Raw genomic sequence first — 19,524 nt, 5'->3', positions numbered from 1 at the left:
TGGCCAGGTATATGAGTGGAGGAAACTGGAGTGCCTTGTGCCGTGCAAACCTCTGGACTTAAAGCCGTAGTCAAAACAGCGAGAGCGGGCTACGAGCATGTGATCTCTGATCAAGCGCCTAATCAAATCGCATCTGAACCGCGGTACATTTCCAAGTAATGGATGACTGGGACTGACACATTATTTCAACCATATAGGGGCGATTAAAAAAGGTCATAATGAAAAATACAACGTAATTCATATGTCTTAATCAACTTTCATTTATTATTGCACAATGGAACACATTTTTGAAAAAAAAAGAAGTAATGTTTCGACATGTACATTCAACATTTGTGTGGATTTTTGATAATTATATATTTATTTATATATATATATTTCATATATTTATATATCTTTCATACATATCACAATTTAAGTTAAGTTATTCAGCACTAAAAGTGCAGACATTCAGCATGGAGTTCAGGACAGCCTTGGGTTAAGTGGACAATACGCACAAGTGGACAAGTACACGCGTCATAAAATATTGTCAGCAAAAACATAGGACGACGCAACACAACTGCACATTACTCGGTTGTGCTGGCTGCAATCACTGTAAATTAATCTTGACAATCTTGATGTACTAATGACATTTATGACTAATCTATTCTACACAGAGATGTTTGATTTTTCACCATAAAATGGATACACAAATGTAAATTTATTTCTACAAAAGTAACGGTGTCATCAGTTTTCCACAGAGTAATAGGATATTTTGCATGACGATTGTTGGGTTTGCAGGCAGCCCACGCCTGGCGAAATCTGAGGTAATAAATGATATATCCGATGTCAGAGTCCGAATCTGCGGCTATGCACGACGAACAGTGACTCGATATGGTGACCGGAAGTGGAGGGTCGGGTCACTTAACTTCTTCCATAAATTCCCATCAGTTGCTATGATTCTGAAAGGAATCAAAACAAAACCATTTGATTAATAACAAGAATGGTCTTCACGAGAAAACTATCAAACCAACACTTGAATAAAAAAGACAGCATTAAATGAAGACACTTAAATGAAGTAAGCAACAAGAGAGATCTTTTTCTTTTTTTATATGGATGAATTAAATGCCAGGGTTATTTAAATAATCTCCTACTAGTCAGTAATAAAAACTAATCCAGCATTAAAAGCTGTGTTTAGAGTTGAGAAAAACGACTCATGACGTCAGAGTATCTAAAACACCTGTTACGTCACTAATCAAGCACACCATAGAATTTAAATATTTTGGAGTATATCTTTAAACAAATCCCCTCCCCCCAAAAGGAAAACATTTTTACACATAGTTTTCAACAGTTAATCTGATGAGCCTTACAACATTTTTAGCTTTCATTCTCTTCAAATATTAGACCTCTTCTGATTAAATTGATGACAATGTCAGTATTAGCACTTGATGTGTATGACACTTCATATACCAAAGTAAATATTCTATTCATTACTAAAACAAATGGAGCTTGTTCTCTTTAAAACGCAAGTACTTGCATAAGGTGAAATTCACATGAAGACACTCACCATTACAATTCGAAGCATGTCAGTGTACTGTCAACTTTCGACCAGGATATGACAAATAGCACAGTCATCTGCCAGTAACGACAAAACGCCTAGCTCACTGAAAACAATTAGACAAATATTCAAATTACACCTCTATATTACAAACTAGCAACAGAAATTCTATATTTTTTGCACTGAAGCACAGATAATGTTCTGTAAATTTAGACCCGATTATAAACAAGCTCGTATCTTGAATTACTTTGACAGAACAAGCTAGTTTTATGCCGATTTCTTTATAATAACAAAAACTTTCTCCATTCTCAGCTGTTGAACATATCAGTAAGGATTTGACTAACAATAAAGATGCGAACATTTTAAGTCGGGGTCTGGGCTCCATCTCTATAAAAGAGCATTTAACTATCATCTACAACATTTAGTTATAGCTACAATATCACAAAATGGTGTCTATACTTCAGTTGTCTTCACCTTTACCCATACCAACACTCACCACAAATTGAAATATAATGGAACTTTTTATGTTCGCAATTGTTGAACAGCCTTGGCTTACCTGATCATAATGGACGGGTCAGTTGTATGGATAGCACATTTCCATCTTCTGCAGTTGCCCACCCGCTCCTCTCCATTCTATGCTGAATTCCACTTTCCCCTTAGAAGCCTGTCTCCCTGCTCCTCAGTCAAATAATAAGTGTAGCCACACTGACTAGACGGTCGCCTCACGGCGTATTATGCACAACAGTAACAACAACAACGACGACGTGGAATGAATAGACATGTACACACAGGCTGAAGCTTGAACCCGATATTGCGGTGATCGTCCCAGCACGCCTGGGACCATTCTTCCATGTGGCGCATGCGCAAGCCCACTAGGATGATGATAATGATGATGATGGTGATGGTTTTAACTTTGTGAAAACTTTTGAGGTTGCTTCATTCATCAGACAGGCCATTACATGTCCTCACTGGTTACTATCACTTGTCACAACATTTGCACATGGGGTCTTTCCTTAGTCCGAAGCCATCGGGGGAATGGGGAGAATGTCTTGAGCTGGGAAGACTGTCTTTTGATTTTGGAGAGAGATGTGAGGAGCTGGGCACAACGTAAGGTGAGAATCGCGAGGTGTTGCCGGGCCTTGAAGGAAACACGGGTCCATAGTGACAGTTGCAGTTCGGAGAGGTACACGGTTTGCTGCAGCCTCCGGGGAGAGCTGTGCTGCTAGGATAACTAGGGTGCAACCCCAAGTGCTGCCCCGCCGCCTGAAACTGAAAATAGGCCAGCATGGCGTGTGAGTTGAGAGGGGACTGTCCGGAGGTAGAGGACAAACTGGGCACGCTGGAGGGTGCGGGAAGTCCCGGAATAGGGTGTGGCAAGCAGGACGAGGGGAGCCCACACATGCCCGAACTGAACATAGTCCCTGCACTGACACTGGGGCAGTAGCAGGACAAACTGCCGGGGGAGGCGTGCGTGGCTGTAGGCTGGATCACTGTCACATTTGGCGGGCTGACGAACTTCGATGACAACGGAGACTTCTCGGTCTTAAGGTCTGGTGACCGATCGTGACGATGCCGAGGTTCATCCAGTGACTTTGGCGGGGTCTTTAACTCTGGGGAAGGCTTCACGGCGGCTGCCGGAGAGTGCGGTTCCCGGGTCCTCGCGGGGGTCACTTGTGGTTCTGGAGATGGGATTGCAGGCCTTGGCACGTGAGGTATTGGGGACACCGGAAGTGATCCCCTGGCGTGGGGGTCCATCATCGGCAGACGAACCAAGGGTTGGTGAGGTGAGCGATTCCTTGAGGGTGGAGACCTGCATGCGTCTTTTGGCGTGGAACTTCTGGATTCCGCGATACTTGGGGACTTGGCTTCTCGTTGACTGGGTGAGGCTTGGGACGAAGCCTCTTTCGGATCCTCTTTGACTGACACAGCTTCAGGTGGGCTGCTGACATTTTGGGATTCACTCTTGTCGGTGGCTGAAAGTAAGCACCGGAAATACCAAATGATAAAAGTTGCTACAGGATGGCAATGGGAAAGACTAATTCATTGAGACTGCACACATTGAAATGAAATAAAGAGCCATCTTAAACACCGTGACAGAACGAACAGGAACGCTGTACTATTTTTCTAAATTTGATACATAAATACTAGTTTACATTCTTGAATATCTATCTTTGAAAAAGGGGCCTCCGTGGCTCAGTCGGTTAAAGCGCTAGCGCAGCGTAATGACCCAGGAGTCTCTCACCAATGCGGTCGCTGTGAGTTCAAGTCCAGCTCATGCTGGCTTCCTCTCCGGCCGTACGTGAGAAGGTCTGTCAGCAACCTGCGGATGGTCGTGGGTTTCCTCCGGGCTCTGCCCGGTTTCCACCCACCATAATGCTGGCCGCCGTTGTATAAGTGAAATATTCTTGAGTACGGCGTAAAACACCAATCAAAAAAAAAAAAAAAAAAAAAAAAAAAAATCTTTGAAAAACATTATGGTTCAGAAATAACAGGGGCCACATTTCTAAATAGCGAATTTGTCAGGACATACTGTCGGAGCAAATATCAATAGATCAATACCAAAAGGTCAAGTTTCAGAAAAATTGGTTACATAAATAATATTCTCTGTCTCTTACATATCTATTTTTCAATTGTGGATACAAAACTTACGTTCTGGTGTGATGATTGGCAGAGGTTTGTCATCAACATCTTCCATGTCAATCTCCTCCATGTCGTCATCATCACTATGGTTACTGTCTCTGACGTCATCATCATGGACGACGATTTCACCATCAGCAGTAGAGACTAGACGTCTACAACAGATAAAAATCCAGACATTTATAAATGTTTTCAAATCAACACACATAAAAGAAGAGCACAATCCAACAATGTAACAAATGCTTTGCATTTTTACCTAAAATAGTCTGTTTGCTCTTAAAGAGATATTTGAAATCAGATAAATGCTGCAAAATAAATCGCTTCCGAATAATTTGACAGCTTATGAAATCACTATCTAAGGATACTGCGCGAAATAATCTTGTTTATTGATTCAAATTTGCAGATGTATTATTAATTCAAGCACATGATCAAATCATAATTATAAAATATCTTGCACCATTGTAAGTTTTGTCCATTAATCACTGTAATGAAAAGAAAAAAAAAACACAAACAGAAAATCTAGCCTACTAATTTCCAGGGAAGATAATGTCGTTAAGTTGAAATGTGTAAAATAGTGTGTTCGTGTGATAAAAATAATTGAATGTCAACGTATTTCCCCAGTGTGACACTTTCACACTGTTGATAACATAGTGTATATGTATATTCGTCAATCTCATTGAAAATTATACAATATACCGTCTACAAATTACACACTGTGACAGACAAACCGTGTCGTTTAACGTATGTGTGCATTTAATGGAGTAAAACAATACTGCAAAACGCAGGGAGAATTTGCTCTCAGGCTTCCAAGATGACGACGAGGGCGAGTTTAGAAATATCTCTTTTATCCTTCACGGAAAAAAGTAATTAAGATAAATTTAATTAGAATTTATGTAATTTGTTTAACAACACTTTAACTTCGCCATGATCAAGTGAAGAAACCTTTTTTTTTTTGATGTGGAGACATCGTGTCTAAACATATACGCCTCTTAACAAAATGAAAAACATCACATTAAACTGTAACACTCCTATACACGAAACTTTTCGTGTTAAATTTGCTGTTGAATTAAATCTAACAAATGCTCGCATGATTTTAATCATATATGACGTGTTCACTTACTTTTTCTCTCGCTTGCCGTTCCCATTTTCTCGGAATCCTTTGGCAAACGGGTTGTGGTCAATCTTCAGCTGTGTTATCTGACCAATCAAAAATCAGATACAAATACAATGGCTGACATAACCCTAATGCGAGATCAGTGAAAACACACTTTTAATATGGTGCCACATTTAGACCCGGTTGTCCACGCTATTGAATTTCATTACATTTCAGGCTGATATAATTCTCTATGTTTTTTTTTTTTGATTCAGTAAATTACTTAAGGGCATTTAAAAACTGTCTGATTCAATAACAGAATATTGTGGCGACTATAAGTCAGTTACTGTAACAGAATGCTTTGATAAATAGGCCTCTGCTATGGAATAGCAGAATATTGTGGCAGATAAAAGTCGTTAAACATTTACAAGCAGAATACTTGGGGACTGAAGTCTATTACAATGACAGAAAGGAAGCATAACAATTTGGCTCTCAAATAAGAACGAATGTTGCAGTAACAAAATATACATCTCAGTCACACTGAATAAGAATTCAGGATAAAGATAAATAAGTAAATTATCGGTGTTGGTGTTTTATTTGATTCAGCAGATAACCTAGCTGGATTACATAATTGTCTGTCACAACTGCGGATTATCAAACAATGATATGTTACAATAACACAACCTTAGGGTGAGTGACAGATAGAATATAGTACCTATAGAAATGAATGCTATACGGCCACAAACTATCAACAAGACTTAAAAAGAATTCAAGATAAGATATATCGATATCCATAGCTAAATTGTTTTAAGGTTGGTACAAAAAAAATGTGTGAAGTACATCCGAAAGAATAAATATTTAATCACAAACTTGAACTTCATAAACATTAATAATTAAAACATTCAAATGAAGATATTATATGACGCATGTGATTGAGGTGGAAGGTGTTGTCAGGTTTTAAATTAATATGTATGTACATAACTTAGGTTAAAAAAACCCACAGTTACACTTCAAGAAAAATACACAGCACTACGAATATATGTGTCGTATCTTTACATCGAAATGTTAACCAGCCAAAGGATATTACTTACATAGTTCGTGTCAACTTATTGACCGATCGACTTGCTGGATCACTAAACTTAAGTGAAGAACCATTTTCGTTTTGATATATGGATTAGGTATATTAGTAATTTCACAGTCTCACCTTTTCGTTTTGGTACGCTGTCACCGCTATAAATTCAGTCTCTTTAAACACATAAGTGCGGAAAGTACTGTATGGCAAGCGAAGAATATCATTGGCTCTCACCAAATGAAAGCGAGGCTGATACTTGTGCATGGAGTTCAGGATAAACTGAAAGAGAAGAAATCCATTCGTCAAAATATGCACAAGCAATTAAGAAAATTTTTTTACATCATCTGGTTTTTAGTAAACAGGCAGACAGTTTAGTAAATTAGGTTTGAAAATAAATTGCATATAGAATGCTCCTCCACAAATGCCAACAAATGATGCTAAAACACAAATTGCTTGACTAAAGAAGAGATTCCTATCTTTTAATGGGAACCAAATCCAAATCACCAGAGGCACTAAAATGGGAAGTCTATGTCGCGAGTTCCAGGGCAGATTTCTCTCAATTTATCTCCGATTTCGACACAAAGTTGGCAAAACCACTCAGCATTGTTCCAGTCCCTAAAGATCACAGATCGTAATCTGGCGACCTCTTTAATTCAATCGGTATAATAGCTGTAGGCTCAGTTACAGGAATGAAAAAAATGGCGTGGCATCATCCTTGACGGCTACACGAACATTTCATTTTAATAATTTGCTTCAAATCAACGCATAGCAATTCAACAGTGCAACAGTGTTTTTGTATAATCACCCAACGATAATATGGTTTACTACGGGGTGGGCGGGGGAGGAGCGGTGGGATATCGTTATTCAATGTACTGGCACCGGGGACTAGAGAAAAGTTAAACAAGTACCTTGTCAATGTTGGAACACGACAATTCGATCAACTACCAGATGACTATGAGAATCCCAACACGACGCCGTGAAATCTACAACGCCTTTCATACGAGCAGAGCCACTGGACGTGTTCATCCTCGGCTTCATACAAAACCTGAATCCATCCAATATTCTTCTTGTTTATCAACGCGCTCAAAATCAATCAATGTTATATACACCTTAATAAGCGATCTTCAATTCGCCCTAAGCCCATAGCAACTGAATCGTCTAGTCCTCGTTGAGGCCCGCACGTACTCTTTGTTCTGTGCACTATAACCTCGTGCATTTCACTTAACAGCGGCATCAGACAAGGGTATGTCATCTGCCATGCCCTCCTTCTTCATCTCCGCGTTTTGAATAATAACGCGCCTGTGGTTTGTATTATTGTCAGCGGCTACGTTAAGATCGAATTGAGCCTTTCTGAAATAATTTCATTTCTCAATTTCGTAAACGTGCTACCACGATAACAAATCTGATAACAAATCGGTATAAACGCGTGCACAGGTCTTCATAATAAACACAGACTGTCATGAGTCATATTTAAATAAATATAACAATGTTCAAGTGAAATAAGTGGAAGTAACTAAAAGAGAAATGATAAAAAGGTTCACTTACATATCCATTACTTACATAGCCATTCTTGTCGGATATGTTATTTGTAAGCTTGAGTTTGTGGAAGGAGACGACCTTTTCCATCCACTGTTCGCCTGTGCACGGGGAATCCGGGTGGATGAAGACCCTCCGGGGCATTTCCGGGTCAGCCTTGCCCGCGACCTGCCAGCGCCCATTGTGGTACTTGTACCGGTAACTGTCAACTGGTATAACGTCCACCAGAAGTATGTACTTAGCTTTCTTATCAAGTCCAGAGATTCGCAATTTGAACGCAGGGAAAAGACGCCTGGGAAACAAGCAAAATTAAAATGAATCAGTGAACAGACATGCCTACAGTTATATAAACCTTTGTATTAATGTAATAATACGCGTACATGTACATGTATATAACTGAACAGATGTGTAAACGTGTAACAAAATATTTGTTGACAATAATATAACAAATATACAAGCCTTGAAAACAATGTAATGATATATGCACATGTATATAATATATCCAGTTAGGACGATATAAAAAATATATATATATACGAAAAACGATAGAATATTGAGATAAATTAACTGAGATAAAATATTCAAAACGATACTTCGACAATATTCCTTTGTTCTTGATATGATAAAAAACAATGCAAGATGGGCCCATTTTGGATTCCATATATTAGAAATTATATAATAAGAAATTGAATTTAATTTGTTAAAACTACCACGGCAGATATCACAGCAGATCCTGTATTAAATATTTATAGACTTCACCATCGAACTACATGTTTATCTCTAGACCGATTCAGCCAGTCGAGTTTTCCCAGCAAATGTTGCAAACCTGCACTTGTCTCCTTTGTGGCAAAAGAAAGTTGCATAAATCGCAATAATAAACTACCCAAGCTTCCGAGTTCAACCAGACACACATGTAGATATTGAAAAAGAAAGATGACAATGTGTGTCAAAACAAATTGCAAATGAAATAAACACGTCGTGGCTTTTTGTCTTATTTTGAATCCTTGATGTAAACAGCAAACCTTAAACGTTGTGTAGGTGTTGATAAGGCACTTAATCATTCCGGCTTAACACCATAAAAATAATCAAACATCAGTATTGCGATATACATATATGGAATATATATTTATATCACAGATGATGCTATTTTAATTTAACTATGCGTAAAAACTGAGCGAGACTGTGAACTATATAAATGAAAAGGACACATCTCTCGTTTGATGTTTACTATTCCTATGTATTCTTTCTTTAAGAGAGAAATGTGGTTTAAGCCGAAGTAAAACAAGTATAAAAATGAACCTTAATTGAGATATTAGTCTCCAATTATAATCGTGGCAGAAAAAAACTTTTAAACACTTTCGCTATATTTCAAGCAATAAATAAACGTGTTGCTTTATGTAGTTAAATCGCTGCATTTAATATGAATGTAGAATATAGACATAAATGTAGAAATAAAGTTTAATAAGTTTCTGTTCAGTTAAATGTGCGAAATTCCGAAATTCTTCATACGAAACAATGACGTATTGGTCAACGACGGCAATATATTACTTTCACCAAACAGATTAATTAAGCTGAGGAAAACTACACCTCCTTAATCTAGACGAACTTCAGTGAACATGCTCTGTAGTGTTGGATCCCTGAGGTTTCAAATTTCTCACACGAAATATTAAAAAATGTCTTAACACGATAATGTAATATGTGTAATCTGCATGGAAAGGATGAACACATGAGAGAGTGTTTTAGGGACATACTGTAAACATTTCGCTTTTAGCTCAATACATAATGAAGCATGCTATTCAGGTGTATATATATATATATATATATATATATATATATATATATATATATATATATATATATAGTGCAATAATTAAATTTTAATGCGCCAATCATCGCCATGGATTCTATATGGTGCTGACCTTCAATTAGACCAGTGAATGGTTGCTGTTCTTTTTCTGAACAGCATATAAATGTTTTCAAAAGCGTTGCTTTTACACTTTTGCCTTATGATACACGAAATCAAATATTTTCCCTTCTGATCACGTAGCGAATGAAGTCAACAGATATTGAGATAACAGTCAACTTGAATTAAAACAAAATTAAGGCCGGATGTACATGTCGGCTGAGAAAAACCCCCCACAAAATTAACATATCACTTTTTACGTTACACACTTCGCAACTCTTATCTACTTCGCAACCCGTATCCTTCTGCATATATATATAATAGTTCGTATCTGACATAGACTGCGAAGGTATTTTTACTTATCTTTAGACGCTTATGGTATGTACTCTTTCAGAACAATTCAGGGAATACCCCCAAAATTCAAAATTTGACATAATACCTGCATCGCGTTAAATGAATAATCAGATGTGCACAATCCAGATCAGCAAGCAATGAGTTTTACTCAACAGTAAATCACAGGGGCAGCTTTAATTCAAGGTATTTTACAAGGTATTTGATGAAGAAGGGTGGGTTACTCCGAGGGACTTCCGTTTCATACGTCATGAAACTTGACTGACTTCAGGTATGTGGCAAACTGTTACACGTGGAGTTGCACACTAATCAAATAATTCGATAAATATCAGCGAATAATCAACAACCATACAAATTAAAAAAAAAAAATCAGAATTTTTAAAATTACTTAGCTTTGCTCCCTCAATATTTTCAAAACTTACTAAAGAAAAAAAATATCAACAAAGTGAAACAAAATCTCAAACACAACCTAAATAGTTTTGTTAAAAAAAAAACCCATCCAAATAGTAAATGTTGCCCAAAACTGGTACATAAGGAAGGCGGCGATTCAGTGTTTACTGGCGAATTTTGCGGTATCCCGGAATACACGTCTTGTTCAAACATGCTTGAGTTGCATAGGTGAGACCTCGCCCAGTATAGTTAGCATTGCACTTATATCTAATCAACAATTTCATTAACTCTTTGCCTAATGGTTAGAAAATCCCATTCAACAGACTAATTAGGAATGACGCGATGAGTTTGCGCGCGCTGTCTGTCTGGTACTGCACAAATACGACGTGTATGTATCTAGCCGGGTCAAGCCAGCAGACACAATAGCCCCCTTATGACTCCCTATCTGGACTTAAAACAATACCGGTTGGCTTTATATATGGACCTGTAAAACACAAGTAATTAACAATTGCGTGTACGGAGTTCAGCTAATACCAGTATTATCATAGTCAGAAGTAATACACCACTCTATTACACCGATATGTACCTATGCTGTTTTCGACGTTAAACTGCATTGCTTTTGTTTACGAACGTTTGAATTATTTTATAAATTTATTGTTTATTATTTCTGTCAAAGAATATGTTTAAATTTTACCCTGTATATAAAATAGATAACTTTATAATCTCTAATCACAGATGCAATATTGTTTACTACTTTATCTGATACAAAATAACAAATATACTACAACTAATTTACCAGGAAATAATTTTGCTCTTTTTTCTGATGACTACGCTAAAGGTGATGTTAACACAGGTAACACAGGTCCGTGCGGCATAGGTACATGCTAGTGGGGTTTGCTACAATTAAGATGGCCTTTGGGCTCAGATATCATTAAGCACACGACGAAGCAACATACCTTATGAACTATAACATTACAAATGTATACGAAATTTAACAGAATAGTGTATTTACATCTACTCTCAAAAAGCAAATGTGTACCGTTTTAAACACGTGTTTGTTTAGCCCGCGACGTAAACCAGATGTGTCTCACAGGTACACACAATTTGTTACACATTGAATGTGTAGAAACACAAAGATGATGTATGCAAGGCATATATTAACCTTATATATTATTTCATATATGTTATATATTTCTGAGTAGATGTGTTACAATTAATGTGTGCCTATGTTATACAAATTGTGAACTTTTGTTACAATTATTGTGTGCCTGTTCTACATAAATTGGGAACTTTTGTTGCAATTATTGTGTGCCTGTGCTATACAAATTGTGTACTTTTGCTACAGTTAATGTGTGCCTGTGTTACACAAATTGTGCACATTTGTTACAATTAATGTGTGCCTGTTCTACACAAATTGTGCACATTTGTTAAAATTAACATGTGCCTGCGCTACACTGTGCTACCTGCGCTCTTTTTTTGTTTTTTGCTTTTTGTGAGTACTATTTACTTATGACATTTCGTTTTCGTTGAATTCTGCATATCATCATCAACTTTATAATGATCATTTACAGCCAGTGCTGAAAGTTACAGCCAATGTTGAGGAAGTAACTGTTTCGGTTTATTTAGAACCTTCCTTATCTCGTGGCTTAATTCAGAAGGGTATAGGGCCTGGAGGGGAGGGATCGAGCCCCCGGTAGGTACCAGACGGTTATGGCATCGCTTTACCCTTCCCTAACAACTCTGGTGTCAACGGGACGTTTCGGAGACATTCTCGGAAAGCCACTGAGGCGCGTTTTGCCTATGAGTAAAGCTGTAGAAGGTATACGAGTGATTATCTATGTACTTCCAATACAGCATGTGATAGACATCGCTGCAATTTCTGCCAAAACGAAGAACACGTGTTTCTGTTTATTTGCATGCCTTTTAAATTTGCGGACATACATTTTGTCGCCACCCTAGCGAAGGCGTCAAAAGACAACACAGTCTCACCGCAGAGTATTTATGCGAAAAAAGACAAAAAAAAATAACAAAAACAAAACAAAACCAAAAAAAAAAAAACATTTCTGACGAAGACAATTTTATCTCTAAGAGACTATCTTGGGGTAGTATAGGATAGGCCACAGACACTATTACTGTCATGGGACTCGAGGGTTATGCGGGAAATGTGTACGGATGTTGGCGGCTCCAAGACGGGGCCGATGCGGGGGAAGATGACGCTGTGGCTAGGCGAGGCCCACAGACGCGACAATCGCCTCGCTGGCCGAGAGCTCTGTACGATACAGAGGAAGTGTGTGGTGCAATATCGCCGGCCGTTCATAACTACCAGGTCCCGGACCAGGGCTGGTCGACAACCGTAAACCCTGCCGGCTCAAGCGATATACCATTCGACCTCCGCCTACAGTTGTGACTTACTTAAAACGCAGACGGTCTCTCTGACTGTGCAAACACTATGATATCTCCATTGGCGTCGGTGATAAAATAAGTGTTGATGACTTGGACGTTTAGTTTGGTTGAACAGTATTTGCACTTCTTTGGCACGAGTCAAAGCAGTAATCGGACCGGCTATATAATATGTGGGGTACGGTCACTCGGAGTGTGGGGGAGGGGGGGGATATAAACACTGAGGAGCCAGAACAAGAGACAGTCACCCACGGTGAATATACAGACACCTGGAGAGGGCGTAGAAACTAGCGACAGATTCTGGAAACAGAAGCTAGGATAAGAGCTTAGTAGAAGAGATGCCACAAAACAGAACGCACGTCACAGGGCTACGTTATAGAATGTATCGGAACATACAGACAGAATGTACTTGGGGGAGGATAGGGAAAATAATAATGTTGGGCAGAAATTGAAGGTACAGGTTACAAACCAGGAATGTGAGATAGTCTAAGCTGATTAGGGTAGACAAGGAACAAGGAATGCCAGGTGCACACTGAGAAACAAGGGGTTTGTGAGGGATGTGTTGTAGAAACTGGTGGTAGACTAGAAACAAGAAATGAGAGACACCCACTGAGAAACATGGGGTGTGAGACACATAGTGAGGTAGAAACTGAGGGTAGACAAGAAACAAGAAATGAGAGACACGCATTGAGGAACAAGGGGTGTGAGATACATAGTGAGGTAGAAACTGAGGGTAGACAAGAAACAAGAAATGAGAGACACGCACTGAGATGCAAGGGGTGTGAGATACATAGTGAGGTAGAAACTGAGGGTAGACAAGAAACAAGAGGTGTGAGATAGACACTGGGGGATAGAAACTTAGGGTAGGCAATAAACAAGAAATGTGAGATACACACTGAAGGATGTGAGGCAGAAACCGAGGGTAGACAAGACACAAGAGGTGTGAGATTGACATTGAAGGTAGACAAGAAAAACGGGGTGTAAGATAAAAACTAACGGTACATAAGAAACAAGAGGTGTGAGATAGATATCGAGTATAGGCTAAACCAGGAATTCTTTCATTATTTGAAGTATTAGTTCACTAAAATGAACTGCGAGTTACAACAAGCATCTGAGTGTTCGACTATCTGATTTTTATGGTTCTTGAAATGATAGAATCAACACAGACTTTTCACATAAGAAAAATATTACCCTGTGAAATTATGATTTAAAAAAAACACACACACACACACACACACACACACACACACACACACACACACACACACACTTTCTATCTACCATTTATTTATTTCTCTGACTTGTGTTTTACGCCGTACTCGAGAATATTTCACTCCTACGGCCATTATTATAGGTTCTATCCACTACGATTTGAAATCAGTTTCCTATGTAAATCATAAAATACCTGAGAAAAATCAATGGCCAGATACAGCTACAAAGAATCCCTTTGCGTTTCAATTGAGATAATCGATCAAATTACAAATATAAATGTTCCTTGGATAGGAAATAACACCATTTTTATTTTTGTTTTCTTTTGCTTATTTGTTGGAAATTCTAGCTTTGATATTTCGTTCTGAAAAACATAACGTCTGATACAACGTTACTGGTTCTTTTAATTCTCATCTTTCTATCGTTAACTTCATTTATCTACCTGCCAATTAACACGCACAGCCCATATTACACAGTCAGTCAGTAGAAAGTACTACATATAACAATCAGACTTTCACAATATATATACACACGAAAATAATCTTAATTTTCCTTGTAAATATGAAAGCAATCGACCATAGCAATCCATTGTTTCATATAATTTTAATTTTGTTTCTAGATTTATTTCTTATTTACGTTATTTGTGCCAAGAGCAATAGAGCGAAAAGAGAAAAATAAAATTCTCTACGACGTTTTAATTTCATTTGGGGAGGCAGTTTGTCATTAAGGTATAACTAGGCTGAAGAAGATGGGAAGACTTTTATAAGATTCTGGTCTGGCGTGGTATAGGGCGAACCCAAAGGCATGCTGTCATACCCTGGCAGGGGGTGGGGGCTAAGGCCATGTTGTGCAATGCAGTACTTCTAATTCAAAATTAAATTATTTTCAGTTTTGCATATTTATGTAACATCGTTTTTCATACTATTTATGTTGAAGCTGACAATTTAATACCGAAACGGGACACATTGTACGTCAGTCGTGTAACACCACATCATAATTCATAACAGCACATTTGGGTATAGACTAGGATTATATTTTAAGTACCCCGAAGACAATCTGGCGACGGAAAATATAGTCTCTGACCACTACAGTATAGTAAGTACATACTTGTATTTACTCAGTCCGATACCGACACACTTTGCTGTGAGGTAACCGGGAGCCTAATGTGGTGTAGAAGTCCTAACTAGGCGTCATTAAGTTGATAACCATAAAATACGACGCATTATTTACGTCGCCTCTGTTTTCACAGGTACGTTAATTTGGAGGTGCCGATATGTATGGGAAAGGTGGGGGGTGGGGGTGGGGGGCTTGACTAAATGCCCCAGCCCTGTAAAGGATTGCTAGCTGACCAGACTGAAGGTGGTCAGAGAGGCGCCAAGGGTCTCAGGGCCTGCGGTCTCCTGTGTCACAAAAGACGTGGATAACCGCTCGGATTAGTCCGCAAAATTAATTCGGGGTTAATCGCCTTTTGTGGCTGGAGAACTCACACGACCATCCTTCCGCGAAGGACTATATCTGGAAACACCATCTCAAGTGACCTCGTCAAGTTTGTGTGGACAGTGGCTTGGGCTCAACTGGAGAGTGAGAGGGTGGGGAATTGGGTTTAGAACTAGTGTTTAAGGGTGAGGTTTGTAATACAGAGACAGACTCATGTTAATTTTATGAAATTTCCGACTAAATCAGTGCACCATACATTTTATCGAAAAGCTATAATACACATCAATACCTCTTCTAATGAAAATTCGGCATGCCCAGATCATCCGCCAGCAGGTTGTGTGACTTTTCGACGCGAGTGTTCGATACCCATGCGACAGTATAAGTTATTACTGGCCCGAGGTGTTGAATGTGTTTCACGAAAGACAACTAGTTGCCTCAAGGCGGAAATGGGACTAGGATAGGCGAGGACGGCGCCAGTCTAGAGCACGGGCTGTACACAGTAGACCCTCTGATCCGGCTCGGACAGCCAGTTACAGCGAGAAACTGGCATCATTGTATGCGGTCAGTGTGCATAGTTATACGAGGCGACAGATCTGGCTTCATCCTCTGATTATTTCTTATGTAGTTTTTCTTTTTTTTTTTTTTTGTTTCGTGTTATAACCTACACGTAAAATAAACACACAAGTAAACAAACAGCGAGGTTTAAATTATATATATATATATATATATATATATATATATATATATATATACACTTCAACAGATCAGAATCTGACTTTAATTTCCAACACCCTATCTTTTTTTTTTCGCCGCAGTGACTTTCACTGGCGACACACAAGGCTTGTTTTCGCTCTCGTTTTTTTCCCCACCTGGCGCCAGCTTCGGCCTTTCATCTCACCCGCTCTCTCGTCGCTTTATTTACAGTATTAAACAGGGGCTTTTCGCTTACTAGTATATGCAGGCCTTGAAAGAGTGCTAACGACGGCTGACAGCCAATTAATCAGATACACCGTACCTTTAAGAGGAAGGACAATATTTCGCAAAAGAATTAACAAACTTAACCGAATTTATTTTAAGGCGGATATGGTCAGTTCCTATTTCATGCCCAGATGTCAATTAACTACCCCCATCACCACCTCCACCTTCTCCCTACCACTATACATATTCCGCTCAAAAGGTGTGTTCAAAAATTAAATATTTAATATTATATCTGTGTTAGTCAGATTTCTAAAAAATCGATCCACGTCTATCTCCTAGCTCTGCTATACACAGCTAGAAGGTAGTCCGCTCCTCACACGTGCGATGTGGAACACATCACTAATTCCAATGTGACGCCGCTGACATCATTCCAAAAATGTCGGCCGAGTTGCCATAGCATCTACTGAACACACAAGACAGTGGACAACAATCTTAACAAGATCTATACAGATTTCCACCCTGCTTTTCTTCTTCTTCTTCTGGGGGTCGAGGTTATTCAGTAGTTTGTGCACCCTTTTAAACAAGAGCCTCAACAGCATCTCTTACAACAAACCACAGAGCTTGTCATTTTAACGCCTCTAGATCACCCACAGACGGAGGGTAAATAAGCCTTCTCTGCCCGACCCCAGAGTTATTAAGGGACTCCCCAGACCCCTTAAACGTGAGTTCTCCTCAACATTTATCATTAAATACTGTCTACCAACACGACGGCCTTCGGTTTTATACTTCTATCCAACTTCATTCCAGTTTATTCGCAGCTCTAATTTATTTGCACCGCACATAAAGTATTCATAAATTATGCGGGGGCCATGAACTTCATATTTTTAATTTAACATAACAATTTACAAAGGGTATAAATTTTGATACAAATTATTCACACGCCAAAATGCACACAGCGTGTACAACATGTGTACATATGATGTACAAAATAGACATGTATATAAAACAATGCATAAGCCCAATATAGTTCAGGTACCTTCTTGGGGATATTCGGGGATATAGATACGATGCACCGACAGTGGTAAAATGACTAATAAATTGATAATTTATACGTAAAATCCAGGGGTCCAGCCCAGGGCTGAAAAAAGATGTTTTCACCGCTTAATAAGGTACAACTGCCAAGGCAAACATTAATAAGACGATATTAACTTCCCATCAAACGACGAACTATATCATCTAATCTCCGTAATAAATGCAGTCGATCAAAAAAAGATGGGAAAGGGGTATGTCTAGGTATTGTACACATGCATGACATTATATAAAGGCGTAATGAGAACAGGGTGAAAATATAGTTATATATATACAATGTCAAACACCTACCTGCCGGATTTTGTGATCACCATCTCGGTTCCACGCTCGTGGAAATTCCCCCATAAATCTTTCCCTTCCAGTTCCACCTTGGGATCGTCTCTCACATCGGCATCGTTATTGTCCATGCCGGCCCCGATCTGTTGAAGCTGATGGTGGTATGCCGCTAACATGTCCCCCATGAAAGGCGGGGAGCGACCGGGACCCACCGTAAACTTAGGCAGAAGTCCCATGGAAGTCGGGAAACCGATGGGTGACGGCAGACCCCCGAACGCCGGCAGGTACTGGGGCGGGGGCATCAGCGACCCCATCCCGTAGTCCATGGACCTGTGAAGTAAGAAGGGATTGTAGGACATAGTGTGATGCTGTGGGTTACTGGGTCGACCGAGATACGCCGGGTTACGATCTAGCCCGCCGAGAGTCATTCGGCTCACTCAGTGTTTTGTCGTACTTAGCGGTACGGCCGGCTACAGCGATCTGAAGGCTTAGACTATTGCTGTCTAACACAAGCCATTCTGTTTTCATCGACTCACAGCCATCCTCAGCTCGACGCTGATTGGCTGAGCCGGTGGGAAAAAGGCGTGGCCTGTTCGCAGCTCCCGTCGCTGAAGTGTGTGTAGATGTAAGTTTACGGGAGCTGACTGTGAGGACCCCGTTTCTGCGATCCCTTTTTTCTCCTCACTGACTGGGCGATTCGTCAATGTCAGATAGCGGGGCTGCCGAAACAACTGGCGCCTGGCCGATAAATAAGCCCAGTATATTAATGCCACCCTGCTACGAGCGCTTACAGTAATTGAGCGCGCCCCAACAATGGCGGCCTATTGACACAACGACACGGTTACGTCTTTAGTGCAACTGTCCAGCAGGTTCAAGATAACCAGCAACTAGCCCTTTCCATACAAAATGACCGGCTTGACCGACGCCCCCTGTACTTCACCCAAAGAGGTGTTAAATGTTGTCTGAGATTCGGACCGGACAATACGGTCAAGAGTTTAGCAAGCCCGCCTCGTCAACAAATATTTGCTTTTCCTCGCGTTAAGGTCGTTGATTAATTGAGTGACTGAGAATTTCGAAGGGGTTTCAAGATTTTCCGAAAACTATAACCTTATCTGAGCGAAATTAAATCAAACTCATGTAGTAAGCTACGTGGTTAATGCATGAGGGCATGGAAAAAAGGGCCACCGAAGGTGGATAAGACTGGCAAGAGTACGCAGCGAAAGAAAATAACACTGAAGAAGGCAAAACATGCACAGAATTCAGTAGCCGAAGTACTCGCGGCGCCATGGCGCTGACGTCACAGTCGTGCGGGCTGCTGATCAATGAATTATACTAGAGCACCGCCCTGAACGAGGATAGATAAACCACACCGCGCCATGTCAAAGGGGGCTTTAGGCTGTGAGCAGAATCAACCCAAGCCTCAAAACTTGCAAAAGTTTATCAAAAATATATGGGAAGAATTCGCGTTTCCTAGCAAAACTAAATAACGCACACTAAAAAGCTTTCGTTTGTCAAAATATGTAATAAGAAAATATAGGAAATTATCACATTTAGCTTCATAGATACTAAATACGGTATAGTACTATTTTGTAAGACGCATCTACCACAAATTTAACACGAGCAGAGTTCAGTAGATCACAGGTTCGTTATTAAGCGATAGCAGGTGGTAGTTGAGAATT

The 19,524-nt window shown here is 39.6% G+C and overlaps 1 protein-coding gene across 2 annotated transcripts in view; it reads right to left on the bottom strand.

Moving 5' to 3' along the window:
* Window positions 1-394: 394 nt before the first annotated feature.
* The window catches only part of LOC135476590 (T-box transcription factor TBX2-A-like), a 42,810-nt gene continuing 23,680 nt past the window's right edge, over window positions 395-19,524 (bottom strand). Inside the window, exons 2-9 of one of the 2 annotated variants that reach the window (XM_064756667.1) lie at window positions 17,861-18,175; window positions 7,882-8,164; window positions 6,469-6,615; window positions 5,292-5,368; window positions 4,184-4,326; window positions 2,091-3,507; window positions 1,544-1,640; window positions 395-938 (exon numbers count right to left, since the gene is read on the bottom strand). In XM_064756667.1, coding sequence (XP_064612737.1) covers window positions 2,513-3,507; window positions 4,184-4,326; window positions 5,292-5,368; window positions 6,469-6,615; window positions 7,882-8,164; window positions 17,861-18,171 — 1,956 coding nt within the window. In that variant the 5' untranslated portion in view covers window positions 18,172-18,175 and the 3' untranslated portion in view covers window positions 395-938; window positions 1,544-1,640; window positions 2,091-2,512. Of the gene's footprint in view, window positions 939-1,543; window positions 1,641-2,090; window positions 3,508-4,183; window positions 4,327-5,291; window positions 5,369-6,468; window positions 6,616-7,881; window positions 8,165-17,860; window positions 18,283-19,524 lie in introns of those variants that run through there. The other variant, XM_064756666.1, reaches the window with a different exon arrangement.

Source organism: Liolophura sinensis, chromosome 10 (assembly GCF_032854445.1).
Source record: "Liolophura sinensis isolate JHLJ2023 chromosome 10, CUHK_Ljap_v2, whole genome shotgun sequence".
Classification (NCBI taxonomy): domain Eukaryota; kingdom Metazoa; phylum Mollusca; class Polyplacophora; order Chitonida; family Chitonidae; genus Liolophura; species Liolophura sinensis.
Note: the sequence above shows the minus strand (reverse complement) of the source record. Positions and strands in the feature narration are given on the sequence as shown.